The following is a 14,062-nucleotide window of genomic DNA, read 5'->3' as shown; positions in this document are numbered from 1 at the left end:
TCCGACTTCAGCCAGGTCACGATCTCACGGTCCGTGAGTTCGAGCCCCGCGTCGGGCTCTGGGCTGATGGCTCAGAGCCTGGAGCCTGTTTCCGATTCTGTGTCTCCCTCTCTCTCTGCCCCTCCCCCGTTCATGCTCTGTCTCTCTCTGTCCCAAAAATAAATAAACGTTGAAAAAAAAAAAATGCATTTGTATACTTCTGTGTATTTGTTTTGTCAATTAGCCATAAAGATTTTTGTTCTGTTTTATTGCTGCCCTATTGTGGTAGTGCTCTTGCTACATATCAAACAATACCTAGAATTATAGAATGTTGTATAAGTTTAATTGAAATCTACAAAAATTTTTATTTTCCACGACAGTTCTGGTAATTATTTTTAGACTAAAAAGCTAGTCTAAAAATTGAATTTCTAAATCTGGTAATAAATTGTTTTATTAGTTTAAATATGTTAATTTAGCTAATTCATCATTCAAAACCTGTTTAATGTCCTCTGAAAAAGAGACCTATTTCTAGTAGGTAGAAAACTAATGAAGAAATGCACTGACCATAGGTTACCCTTGCTCCTCGTAACAAAAATGTCATAATTGTATGAATGAAAAGTGGCATAGTTTTCTGTTGAAGGAGAATTGGCTTCCACAGTCAAAATAACCTGTGCTTGAAACCCAACAGCTGCCACACAGTTAACTGTGTAACCTTGGACAAATTAATTAAGGTCTCATATCAGTGTATTCTGTGTGATATTTGATATCTGGGACTTTCTGACATGGGATCTTCTGATGTGGGAATATTTTGATGAAATGTAAACTACTGAGCTTTTATTACTTTTTTGTACAATTAACATATGAAATACCTCATTTCCAGCTTCTTTTGGAATACTGGTCAGTAATGGAGATGGAATCTGGTACTATATGGTAGATAAAACACATATAATAGGAGTTGTATGTTATCTACATATTAGAGATTGTGTTGGTAAAATAAATAACAAATGGGTCCATGACAGTTATAGTTGCTCTATGAGATCTTAAGAAATCTGGATTCCTTTCAGTTTTCTGCCCTGCTATCCTCAAGGTGTGGCCCTTATTTCATGCTTATGAACTGGCTACTGGAGCTCTGACCAACTTAGCTGATTTGTAGGCAAGAGGAAGGAAAAAGGAGAGGAATAACAAAAAGGTGTATGCCAACTGAGTAAGTCACCTTCCCTTTCAAGGAGCTTTCCTAGAGCCCCGACATAGCAGTTTTCACCTACATCACACTAGGCAGAACTGTAACACATGACTGCATCCTTGACTATAGGGGAAGCAAGGAAATGTTTTGGATTCTACCTCCAGAAGGTGAGATTCATACTGTAGGGAACTATTACAATGTAGAGAGAACATTGCAAAGATTTGGGGAAGCCATGAATAACAGATGACTCTTACATACTTGAACATCTCAGAAGGGGCCTTGAGCAAAGTGTTGGTTTACTGTCTAAAGTTTACTTGGTCTGAATCTGAAATTTTTTTTGCTTAAAAATAGTGTTACAAGTGAACAAATAGTGTTCATTACTTAGTAAATTATTTTTTTATAGGGTTGTGAAGATTAGAGTCAGGATTTGTAAAGTACCTAACATAATATCTAGTACCTAGTAGGCATACCGTTCATACCTGCTGTTATCATTCAGACACAGAAATTAACTTGCTTCAAAATTTATAACATGTAAATGGTCATATATATAGCCTCTACCTACTTTGGACTTTGAACTCCCCTAATTTTATGTAGATGTTGGAGGAATGAACTAAGGATCTTTATTGCATCTATGGCATGCTGTAGAAACCTCATAGGCAACCTTCTACTTGTTCTTCTTACCTCTTGCTCTCTAGATGGATTGCTCTCTTGCAGTCTAGAGACTGAAGAAACCATCAGAAGGTTATCTTGAGTAACTAGGAGACTGAGAGTGATTCAGAAGCAACCTCTTAAAGGACTGGTTTCAGAAATTACCAGCCTCCATTTTATGTCTTTTGCCATCACTGTCTCCATGAAGATATTCAGCCAGTTCTCTACTTTGATAACGATGCACCAGATACACATTTTACTTCATGTTTCATGTGTTAAAGTTAATATTGAGCCCAAGTCATGGAACTTCTGGGATACAAAAATACAGAAAAGTAATTAATTACTGCCATTCCATTACTTAAAAATTTAGTAATCCAAATCTTTAAAGCATGACCTTATAGGGGAAGAATAATTTCTTTGTGCTTTTAGCTGCCAGATGACTTCAGCAGCCATCATTCTACACATTCTGCTTGTGTTCAACTGGTACACTTAATATCACTGATCTTTCTACATGTGCTAGGATATAATTTAGGAAAAAGTATACCAGTAACAATTTTTAAGAAATTTATATCTAGAATTTATAGTTTTCAACTAATCTCAAAAATCTTCAACTACTTAAAATGGTTAACAGTTTAGAGCAAGCATTTAGACAAGCTATTTTTGTGTAAATTTTTAGCCTCTATGGCAGTGCTGTCCAGTAGAACTCTGCAATGAAGTAAATGTTTTATATTTGAATATGTAGCAACTGAGCTTTTGAAATGTGGCTAGAATGGCTAAAGGAACTGGATTTCAAATTTTATATAATTTTAATTTATTTAAATGCAAATAATCATATGGAACTAATAACTGCCATATTGGACAGCACGGGTCTATAGACACAAAACTGTAAGGAATTTTCTTATCAAGTATTTTTTAAAATGAATTGCTTTGAAGTTTAGTGGAAACAAATTTTGAGGAATTTTTTGTTGTTGTTAGGGAGCTTCATTCTCATGTTTATTTTACTAAAATCTCACATTGTGCTTGAAATATCCCATCTATTGTTTATCATGTTATTTTTTTTTCAGTATATGAAATTTATTGTCAAATTGGTTTCCATACAACACCCAGTGCTCATCCCAAAAGGTGCCCTCCTCAATACCCATCACCCACCCTCCCCTCCCTCCCACCCCCCATCAACCCTCAGTTTGTTCTCAGTTTTTAACAGTGTCGTATGCTTTGGCTTTCTCCCACTCTAACCTCTTTTTTTTTTTTTCCTTCCCCTCCCCCATGGGTTTCTGTTAAGTTTCTCAGGATCCACATAAGAGTGAAAACATATGGTATCTGTCTTTCTCTGTATGGCTTATTTCACTTAGCGTAACACTCTCCAGTTCCATCCACGTTGCTACAAAAGGCCATATTTCATTCTTTCTCATTGCCACGTAGTACTCCATTGTGGATATAAACCACAATTTCTTTATCCATTCATCAGTTGATGGACATTTAGGCTCTTTCCATAATTTGGCTATTGTTGAGAGTGCTGCTATAAACATTGGGGTACAAGTGCCCCTATGCATCAGTACTCCTGTATCCCTTGAGTAAATCCCTAGCAGTGTTACTGCTGGGTCATAGGGTAGGTCCATTTTTAATTTTTTGAGAAACCTCCACACTGTTTTCCAGAGTGGCTGCACCAGTTTGCATTCCCACCAACAGTGCAAGAGGGTTCCCGTTTCTCCACATCCTCTCCAGCATCTATAGTCTCCTGATTTGTTCATTTTGGCCACTCTGACTGGCGTGAGGTGGTATCTGAGTGTGGTTTTGATTTGTATTTCCCTGATGAGGAGCGACGTTGAGCATCTTTTCATGTGCCTGTTTGCCATCCGGATGTCTTCTTTAGAGAAGTGTCTATTCATGTTTTCTGCCCATTTCTTCACTGGGTTATTTGTTTTTCGGGTGTGGAGTTTGGTGAGCTCTTTATAGATTTTGGGTACTAGCCCTTTGTCTGATATGTCATTTGCAAATATCTTTTCCCATTCCGTTGGTTGCCTTTTAGTTTTGTTGGTTGTTTCCTTTGCTGTGCAGAAGCTTTTTATCTTCATAAGGTCCCAGTAGTTCATTTTTGCTTTTAATTCCCTTGCCTTTGGGGATGTGTCAAGTAAGAAATTGCTGTGGCTGAGGTCAGAGAGGTCTTTTCCTGCTTTCTCCTCTAAGGTTTTGATGGTTTCCTGTCTCACATTCAGGTCCTTTATCCATTTTGAGTTTATTTTTGTGAATGGTGTGAGAAAGTGGTCTAGTTTCAGTCTTCTGCATGTTGCTGTCCAGTTCTCCCAGCACCATTTGTTGAAGAGACTGCCTTTTTTCCATTGGATGTTCTTTCCTGCTTTGTCAAAGATTAGTTGGCCATACGTTTGTGGGTCTAGTTCTGGGGTTTCTATTCTATTCCATTGGTCTATGTGTCTGTTTTTGTGCCATTAATTTTCTTTATTATATTCTTCCTTTCATATTCTTTTAAATGAATTTATTGAGGTATAATTTACATTTGTCAAATACATTTTTAAAAATCTTCAGTTCAGGGGCACCTGGCTTGCTCAGTCGGTTAAGTGTCTGACTTTGGCTCAGGTCATAATCTCGCGGTTTGTGGGTTCGAGCCCTACGTTGGGCTCTGTGCTGACAGCCCAGCACCTGGAGTCTGCTTGAGATTCTGTATCAACCTTTCTCTCTGCCCCTTCCCTGCTCATGCTCTGTCTCTGTCTCTCAAAAATAAATGTTAAAAAAAAAAAAAAAAACAGTTCAAATTAATCTGAAAAGTGAGAGAGGATTTCATGGGAATACTGATGGGAAGAAGAATATAACCATTTCAGTGTCATGGTGACAGAAAAGCTGCTTCATATCTAAAGGGAAGTATTGACACTTTACCTTGCCTTACCCTCCCCCATTTGTAATATAACTGTTTTAATATTCCTCTACATTTAGAACCACAACAGGCTGTTACAATTTTTTCTTTTGCTTCAGCCATCAAACGTAATTTAGAAAACTCAAGAGGAGAAAGAAAGTGTATTCACCTACATTTTTGCTTAACAGGTATTTTTCTTCCTGATATTCCATGGTTTCTTTATTGTTTCTGTTTAGAGAATTTCTGTTAGCCATTCTTTTAGGGTAGGGCTGCCAGTGACAAATTTTCTTAGTTCTCCTTCATCTAAGAGTATCAGTTCATTCCTAAATATTCATTCCTTCATTTATTTATTTCATAAATATTTTTACTGGGTATGGGATCCTGGGTTGACAGTTCTTTTCTTTCAGCACCTAAAAAATATTATGCCACTTCCTTCTGGCCTCCATGGTTTCTAATGATAAATCTAGTGTAATTTGAATTGCTTTTCCCATACGGGTAAGGTGTTGTTTTTCTCTGGCTGGTTTCAAGATTTTTTTTCTTTGTCTTTGATTTTCAGAAGTTTAATTATGATATGTTTTTCTTTGGGTTACCCTATATAGGGTTTACTCAGCTTCTCAAATCTGTAGGTTTATGTCACTGCCAAATCTGGGGACTTTTCAGCTATTATTTTTCCAGTACTTTTCAGCCTGCCATCTTTAGCCTCTCTTTCCAGATTTCAGATGACACAAATGTTAGGGTTTTTTTGTTTTGGTTTTGGTTTTATTTTATTTTTTATTTTTTAAAATTTACATCCAAGTTAGCAGATAGTGCAACAATGATTTCAGGAGTAGATTCTTTAGTGCCCCTTACCCATTTAGCCCATTCCCCTCCCACAACCCTTCCAGTAACCCTGTTTCTTCTCCATATTTATGAGTCTCTTCTGTTTTGTCCCCCTCCCTGTTTTTATATTATTTTTGTTTCCCTTCCCTTATGTTCATCTGTTTTGTCTCAAAGTCCTCATATGAGTGAAGTCATATGATTTTTGTCTTTCTATCACTGACTAATTTCACTTAGCATAATATGCTCCAGTTCCATCCACGTAGTTGCAAATGGCAAGATTTCATTCTTTTTGATTGCCGAGCAATACTCCATTGTATATATATACCACATCTTCTTTATCCATTCATCCATCAATGGACATTTGGGCTCTTTCCATGCTTTGGCTATTGTTGATAGTGCTGCTGTAAACATGGGGGTGCATGTGTCCCTTCGAAACAGTACACCTGTATCCCTTGGATAAATGCCTAGTAGTGCAATTGCTGGGTCATAGGGTAGTTCTGTTTTTAGTTATTTGAGGAACCTCCATACTGTTTTCCAGGGTGGCTGCACCAGCTTGTATTCCCAACAAATGTTAGGTTTTTAACGTTTTAGTTTCACAGGTCTCCTTCAGCTGACTGATGGAATTCCAACATACAAAGCACTTAAGATTTTTTTTCATTCTAGATTATAACTAGAAGCTTTACAAGTGACCTTAATGACAACATGATATAATTAAACATATTAGATGTGATAGTTACTATCATATCTTTGCATTACAGGATCTTTGACTTGGTACAAATGGAGAAGTGCCAGGAATGACACACAAGCAGGCCAGAGTCTGTCAGCCTAGCAGAAACCAAAGTCAAACATGAATAGCAGATTTTAGCTAGATACCATGCTAGAAGCACTGCTTGGGGTTTCTTCTGCTTTACACAGGAGTTTTACTATTACAAAACCATAAACAGCCTTTTTATGGTAATAGCTACTGTCCACTAGTTGGCTTACTTGAAACAGTATCACTTCAAAAGATTTCCCCCCACCTGTGCAAGCAGTAGACAATGTGACAATGACAAAATTAAGTAGGAGGTCACAGCAAATAATTGTTAAACAGGAAACATTTATTGGATATCTACTATGCTGTTGTTTTTAAATTTCATTTTAACTATATATTAAAAGTAAATGCAGCTGTATGCTTTAAAAAGTGGAATTTTATGGTATTTGAATTATAGCTCAGAACTTATTTAAAAAATAAGTATGCATAATTCGTTTCACTTGTTATGAGAAGTCCCTTATTAAAGAAAAATGTAAACCTAATTTCAGATATTAAGTTTTCTTTATTCATTGCTGTTTACATTTTGGAAGTATGTTGATTTTAAGGGAAAAAATTTAAAAAGTAGATATACTACTAATAAAATTGATCTGTAGTATTTATGTCATGTATACATGTATGTATACATGTCATATACATGCATGTAATGTGTAGCACTGACAATGCTATACTGGTAAAAGGTTCAATGACAATCTTTTTTTTTTTCTCCCTTTAAATAGTTATGATGGAAGCCTCTGCAGAGAACATTTTACAACAGGACTTTTGCCATGCTATTAAAGTGGGGGTAAAATATACCCAACAAATAATTCAGGGCATCCAGCAGTTGGTAAAAGAAATTGGTGTTACCAAGAGGACACCTCAGAAGTTATTTACCCCTTCACCAGAGATTGTGGAACACACTCATAAGTAAGAATATCTGTACAAAAGAAAATTTGAAATTGTTATCAGATTTAATTTCCTCTCAGAAAAAAACTTCCCATGGAAGCATTGTCCATGCATTACTAACATGGTACCCTTCTATTTTAAAAGTGAGTGCCAGGGGCACCTGAGTGCCTTAGTCAGTTGAGTGTCTAACTCTTGATTCCAGCTCAGGTCATGATTCTCAGGGTTGTGGGATTGAACCCTATGTCAGGCTCCATGCTTTGCTTAAGATTCTCTCTCTCCCTCCCTCTGCCCCTCTCCCCAACTTGTGTACTCTTACCCACCCCCCACCCCCCAAAATTAAGAGTGCCATAAGTATCAGTCATTAATGCATTAAAAAGGATAAACCCACCTCGCTCTTCAAGGGCCTAAGCTTGAATCCCAAATGCAAGGGGGAGGGAATTTATTGGTTAAGATTCATATAATCCACATAACTCTGTGTCAGAAAGTAAAAAGAAAGTATAGGATATCTATCCAAGGAAACTGCTGAGGTTCTTGAAAAGAAATCAAGTTTGAAAAAAAAAAAAAAAAGTATGACCACCTCTTTATGCCCAGTGCTTACAGCAGTGCCGGTACATAGGCAAGCACTCAGTAAATATAAATGAAATCACCAGAAAAAATATTTCATTTTACTTCAAATAAATTGAAAAAGTTAATATTTCCATTAGTATCAATCTCATAGCCATCAGTGAGAGAGTAAAGAGATGTAAACTGTCCCCAACAAAACAGTTGCCTGCAATAACAGCCAACGTAGACAGAATAGAAAAAAAGCAAGAAGTTAAAAGAGAGTGTTTCAGGAGAGAGACTTCGTGTGTAAGAAAAAATCTAAGTTGAAATAAATTGAACAATTAAGAAAAAGGGAGGGCGTAGCACCATGTGTGAGTGATTTCCCTGACAGGTGGGGAGAAGGAAATTTGTGTATCATAAACAGTAAACAGATGAGCTGTGTTAAAGAATAATAAATATATATTTTTAAATTCTCTACGAAATGCTTATTAAGTATTTTAGCTTACTATTAAGTATTTGTTTTGTTTATAATAGACACTGCCTCATGTTTCTAAGTATTTTTATTCTGACATTTATTTTGTGCTTCAAATAGACTCGCCATGGAAAGACTCTACGCAGTTTTTACTGATTATGAACATGATAAAGTAGGTGTACCCGAAATTTGTCTTCTTGTTCTGGGAATTCTGTTTTGTCATAATTCACATAATCTTATTTATGAATGTTAGTCCTATTTTTATTAAAAATCTCTAAACAGCTAAGTAAATAGAAGCATAGCAATTTGCTTCTCCATTCTCCTTTTGTTGATTAATGCAAATTTTAGGGAAGTGTGCAAATATATTTGACTGAATTAAACAGCTAATAGCTCTTGTAAATCAATAACCAGCTCTAATCTTCTGAAGAATATCAGTAGAAAAATCTGAGTATTGCATTGTGTTAATTGTATAATAATGTAAAAACAGACATGGTAAATATTGCCATGTATACTGAATTTCATCTTTTTTTTAGATTTCCAGAGATGAAGCTATTAACAAGATAAGATTAGATACAGAGGAACAACTAAAAGGTAAATTTTGTTTTTTTTAATTTAAGAAAATATTTAAAGGAAATAGGTTTTTTAAATTTCAATTTACTCTAAGACTTCAAAGAATCAGTTATTCTCATTGTTCCTTAGTTTTATGTTCAGGATACCTAAACTTACCTTAAACTTAGTTTAAACTTAGAATAATGCTGCATCCCAGGGGTACTGTTAAATTAACTTCTGTGAATGTGGTCAGCACTGTACCTGATACAGAGTGATCACCAGTAAATGTTGAATGTGAAATACTCCCAATCTCTTCTGGATCAGGTTCTTAACCTCTATGATAGGAAATTTTGTATCCTGTCATTTGAACATCTGAAAAATATTCTTTAAAATTCTTGACTTTTTAGTCTGTGAAATTATAATACTGATAATATCTGGTTTATAGGGATTAAATAGGTAAATCATTTGCATTTGTGCCTGCCACATACCAACTGTCCGAAAAATGTTAACTGACACTGTTATTAATATGTAGGATTGTAAAATTTAGGTTTTAGAGAATTTAGCTCTCCAGAAATTATTAAGCAAAGGATCTTATTATATTAATATCAATCACAAACTGAATGTATACCAAGAATGACATATACTTATTAATTTTTCGGTTAAGAGATAATTGTCCTCTCTCCTATCTTATTTTTAAGATTGTAACTCTGCTGTTAGTATTGATACTAAGGCCATTGCCTATAATTGCCATTGAAAATGTATAGTCTTTTCTCATTACGTTTCATCCTATTTGTTAAAAATGAGCTGTATAACACTTGTTGCCTTATTTAAACAAAAGTGATTTTGTGTTAATATTATATGTAGTAGAATATCTTGAGGACATTTTGAGTTCATAGGATAATATTTTAAATATTTAATTACTAATTATTTTCTTTTCCAAGTGCAAGTCAGAGCATAAAAGTTCCTACTAAAGTGTATAAAATTATTCTTGCCTGATGAAGGTACAGTTTTTAATATATCTCTCTGTGTCCATTTCTTAGTTCTGGTTAAAGTTATAATTAAGAAACCAAATGCCTTAAAGAACAGTGTCACAGCTGTGTCAGTCACTATGTGATCTCGGGCAATTTACTTCTTTAAGCTGATTTTTCTTCTTTAGAATGGTGATAATAATAGAATATACCTCATAAGTTGTTTCAAAGACTAAAGACTTTAAAATATATATATATAGTACATGGATCATGAAAGAATTTGATAAATGTTAACTAAAAAGATTTGTAACTATAGATTTGTAACATAAAGAAAATTATTTCTCTTTGCAGACTAAGATACAAGTTCCTAAGGTAGAACAGTGCAGGTGATTAGTCTTAAAGAGTGTCATTCAGACCTTTTCATAATATGGCTGGATTTGTTATTAATGTAATACAATAGAGAGCTAATTACAAAGCACTGTTTTTCTTGTAGAAAGCAGACTGAGTTCTCAATAACAATACATTTGAGGTATAATACTTGTGTCTCTCCTACTTCAGAATATTTGATTCATCTACTTTGTTTGCCTGGGGACAAAATGTTCAGCTTCACCTCCCCCTTGGTTTACTCCCACAGTTAACTGATTTGATACTATGAAGAGAAATCTTATCTTCCAAAAGGAGAAAACCTCTGTTTTGATTTGTATTTCTTCTACAGAAAAGTTTCCAGAGGCTGATACATATGAAATAATAGAATCCTTCAATGTTGTTGCAAAGGAGGTTTTTAGAAGTATTATCTTGAATGAATACAAAAGGTAAATATATCTTTTTTTTTTTAATTTATTTTATTTTTATTTTGAGAGAGACAGAGAACATGAGCGGGGAAGGGGGCAGAGAGAGAGGGAGAGAGAAAATCCCAAGCAGGTTCCACACTATCAGCACAGAGCCCGACACAGGGCTCGAACTCGGTCAATCATGAGATCATGACCTAAGCCAAGCTCAATAGGATGCTTAACTGACTGAGCCACCCAGGTGCCCCAATATATCTTTTTTTGATGGAACTGAATGAAATATGTGCTGTCTCTATAAGGTGCTTTGAAAGTGACAACTTGTTCAAGGAACTGTTCTTTTTTTTAAAGTTCTTAAAGTTCCATAGGTGATATGACACAATTGGGATTGAGAACTTTCTGGTAGGAATAAAGAGATATTTATGATTTTGAACACTGCTTTACATACTTATTCCTTTATTACTGTAGGTGTGATGGTCGAGATTTGACTTCACTTAGGAATATAAATTGTGAGGTAGATATGTTTAAAATTCTTCATGGATCAGCATTATTTCAGAGGGGACAAACACAGGTAATATATGTGAAAAGCTGTATTTGCTAACTCAGGATTGCTTAATTAGATCTAACAGAAGTACATTATGTAGACACTATAGATTTTTATCTTATGGAATGTGTTAATACCTGATTTTTTAAAAATATTTTTAATGGCTTTTGAGGTATAATTGCCATCCACAAAACTACACATATTTAAAGTGTATGTTTAATAGGTTTTCAGGTGTATACAACTGAGAAACTGTCCCCAAAGTTAAGATAATGAACATATCACCCCTGCAAAGTTTCCTCCTGCCTCTCTATAATCCCTTCTTCCTGCTCCCCTCCCTTTCCTCAGGCAACTGTTGATGTGCCTTTGTCTCTGTAAATTGGTTTGCATTTTCTAGAATTACCTGGTATCTCTATCATATTTTTCTTTTAATTTTCATGCACAGAGTTGAATCACCCATGCTCTTCAGTTATGGCATATTGTCATTTTTGGTCAATTCAAGGCCCTCATTTGTTTTCTCTATTTAGCTTATACCTCAATCCTATTCTTTTCCTTTACTTAGGCACCCATTGTCTTATATTTAACATATAGGTGTATCCGTTGTTTTGTGTATGGTATTTGCTGTATACTCCCTCCCTCTTCTTATATTAATCACTACTTTAATTTTGCCAGTTTAACTGGTACAAACTGTGTTATGTCCTTGCTTTCATTTGTATTTCCCTATGAGTCTAAGCATCTCTTTATATAAATAGCCTATCAGTGTGGTCACTGCATAAATCATACCCTGGAGGGCTGCACACCCTCCAGGACATTCTTTTCACTTAGATAGTGGTCCCTGAACTTAAGCAACGTGCTAGTCCTGGTTCAGGTTTGCTCTTTTGTGAATTATCTGGTCATACCCTTTGGCCAGTTTTTTTTCTTTGTTCTTTTTTTTTTTACTGTGGTTTATTTTTTTCTTCCTATTTTCTAATGACTTCTTATATTAATCCTTTTTAGTAACCAGAATTTGTATATATCCTCTCCCTCTTTGTCATAAGCCTTTTAGCTTTGTGAAGAGTGAACCTGAAATCTTTAGTTTTGATGTAGATAATCCTTCCTCTTTTTTATTTTGTGATTTGTGTTTTTAAAGTCTTATTTAAGGAATCTTTCCTTACCCTCCTAGTCACAAAATTGTGCACCTAATTTTTCTGTTAACTTTCTGGTTGTAGCTGTCAAATTTAGACCATTAATCTATCTTGGAATTTACTCTTACATACAGTGTGAGGTGGAAACCTCCAGAATGAACCAATTTTACAACTTATTTACTAATTCATTTTTCCTGTTGACTTGTAATGTTGATATATTCTGAGCTTATAAATATATTTTTGAACTATATTCTGTTCTGTGAATTTCCTTGGCCAGTGTCAAACTGTTTTAGTTATTATGGTTTAAAGTTTGTCTTAATATATGAGGAGCAAATGCTCCTTTTTTTAATTGTTTTATTTTTTTTTAATGTTTATTTTTGAGAGAGAGAACGGGGGAGGGGCAGAGAGAGAGGGAGACACAGAATCAGAAGCATGCTCCAGGCTCTCAGCTGTCAGCATAGAACCCAAAACAGGGCTCGAACCCATGAACCACAAGATCATGACCTGACCTGAGGTCAGATGCTTAGCCTACTGAGCCACCCAGGCACCCAGCAAATCCTCCCTTTTTATTCTCCTCTGCCCTTCAAAATTGTTTTAGCTATTCTGGTGCATTTGTTCGTTCATTTGAATTTCAGTGTTAAATTACGTTCTGGGGGGGGTGGGGGGAAGGTCCTTCGATTTGGATTGGTATTGTACTAAATTTATAAAGTAACTTGACAGAGAAATGATATTTTTACAATTTAAATCACAGTCTTTACAATAAATAGCCTCACTCTTGTTTCAGGTTTTCTTTTATGCCTTTTAATAAAATTTTAAAAATAACTCAATTAAGATATCCTGCATACTTTTGTTAGCAATTTTGACAGCCTCAGCCTTTTAACTGGAGTGTTTAGTCCATTGATGTTTGGTTTTAATTACTGATTTGATTGAATTTAGCCTGTCATTTTATTATTTGTTTCTGATTACCCCCTCTGTTTTTTTTTTCTATTCTTCCTTCTTTTTGGATTAACTGCATATTTTTTTAGAATTCCATTTTAATATGTCTCTTTGCTTTTTAGCTATATCTTTACATTATTAGTGGTGACTATTGAGAATATGGTATATATCATTAACTTTTCATTTTAGAGTTAATTTTGTACTGTTTCACACATTATGCTGTAGTTGTCTCATGAGTAACATCTACATGTTATAAAGTCCACAAGGCAATATTACAACTTGAATTTTAAACAATCATGTATTTTAAGAAGGTAAGTGGCAAAGATAGTCTTTTATATTGACCTACATATATAATTTCTGATGCTTCATATTTCTTCCTGAAGATCTAAGTTTCCATCTAGTATTGTTTACCTTCAATCTGACAAGACTTCCTTTGCTATTGTCCTGTGGGTCTTCTGACAACAAATTCTTATATTTCATTTATCTGAAGATATCTTTATTTTGCCTTCACATACAAAGAATGTTTTTGCAAGGTATAGATTCTAAGTTGATGCTTTTTTTCTTTTAGCACTTAAAAAATGTTCCACTGTTTATCTTTTCTCCTAATAAAAAGTCAAGATGCATTCAAATCATTGTTCCAATTGTCTTCGTCTTGGTGCTTTCCAGATTTTCTTTTTGTCTTGGTTTTCAACAATATAACTATAAAAAGTGTAGTTTTCTTTGTATTTATCATACTAAGGGTTTCCTGAGCTTGAACCTGTAAATTTGTATTGTTAATGAAACTTAAAATACTGTTCTACCTTATTCTCTCTTATCTCTCTTTATGGGATTGTAAGTATATATGTTAGTCCTTTTGAAATAGTCCCACACCCCTTCTTCTTTGTTCTTTAGATTTGGCAATTTCTATTAATCTATCTACATGTTTATTGACTCTTGTCATCTCATTTGCATTA

At 34.7% G+C, this 14,062-nt stretch overlaps 1 protein-coding gene across 2 annotated transcripts in view; it reads left to right on the top strand.

Moving 5' to 3' along the window:
* The window catches only part of PNPT1 (polyribonucleotide nucleotidyltransferase 1), a 48,774-nt gene that overhangs the window by 11,548 nt on the left and 23,164 nt on the right, over window positions 1–14,062 (top strand). For both annotated transcript variants that reach the window (XM_045446109.1, XM_045446110.1), the window contains exons 9-13: window positions 7,026–7,212; window positions 8,327–8,378; window positions 8,740–8,797; window positions 10,439–10,535; window positions 10,977–11,079. In XM_045446109.1, the coding sequence (XP_045302065.1) occupies window positions 7,026–7,212; window positions 8,327–8,378; window positions 8,740–8,797; window positions 10,439–10,535; window positions 10,977–11,079 (497 nt within the window). The remainder of the gene's footprint in view (window positions 1–7,025; window positions 7,213–8,326; window positions 8,379–8,739; window positions 8,798–10,438; window positions 10,536–10,976; window positions 11,080–14,062) is intronic.

This window comes from Leopardus geoffroyi, chromosome A3 (genome assembly GCF_018350155.1).
Source record: "Leopardus geoffroyi isolate Oge1 chromosome A3, O.geoffroyi_Oge1_pat1.0, whole genome shotgun sequence".
NCBI lineage: Eukaryota > Metazoa > Chordata > Mammalia > Carnivora > Felidae > Leopardus > Leopardus geoffroyi.
This window is presented reverse-complemented; position numbering and strand designations above follow the sequence as displayed.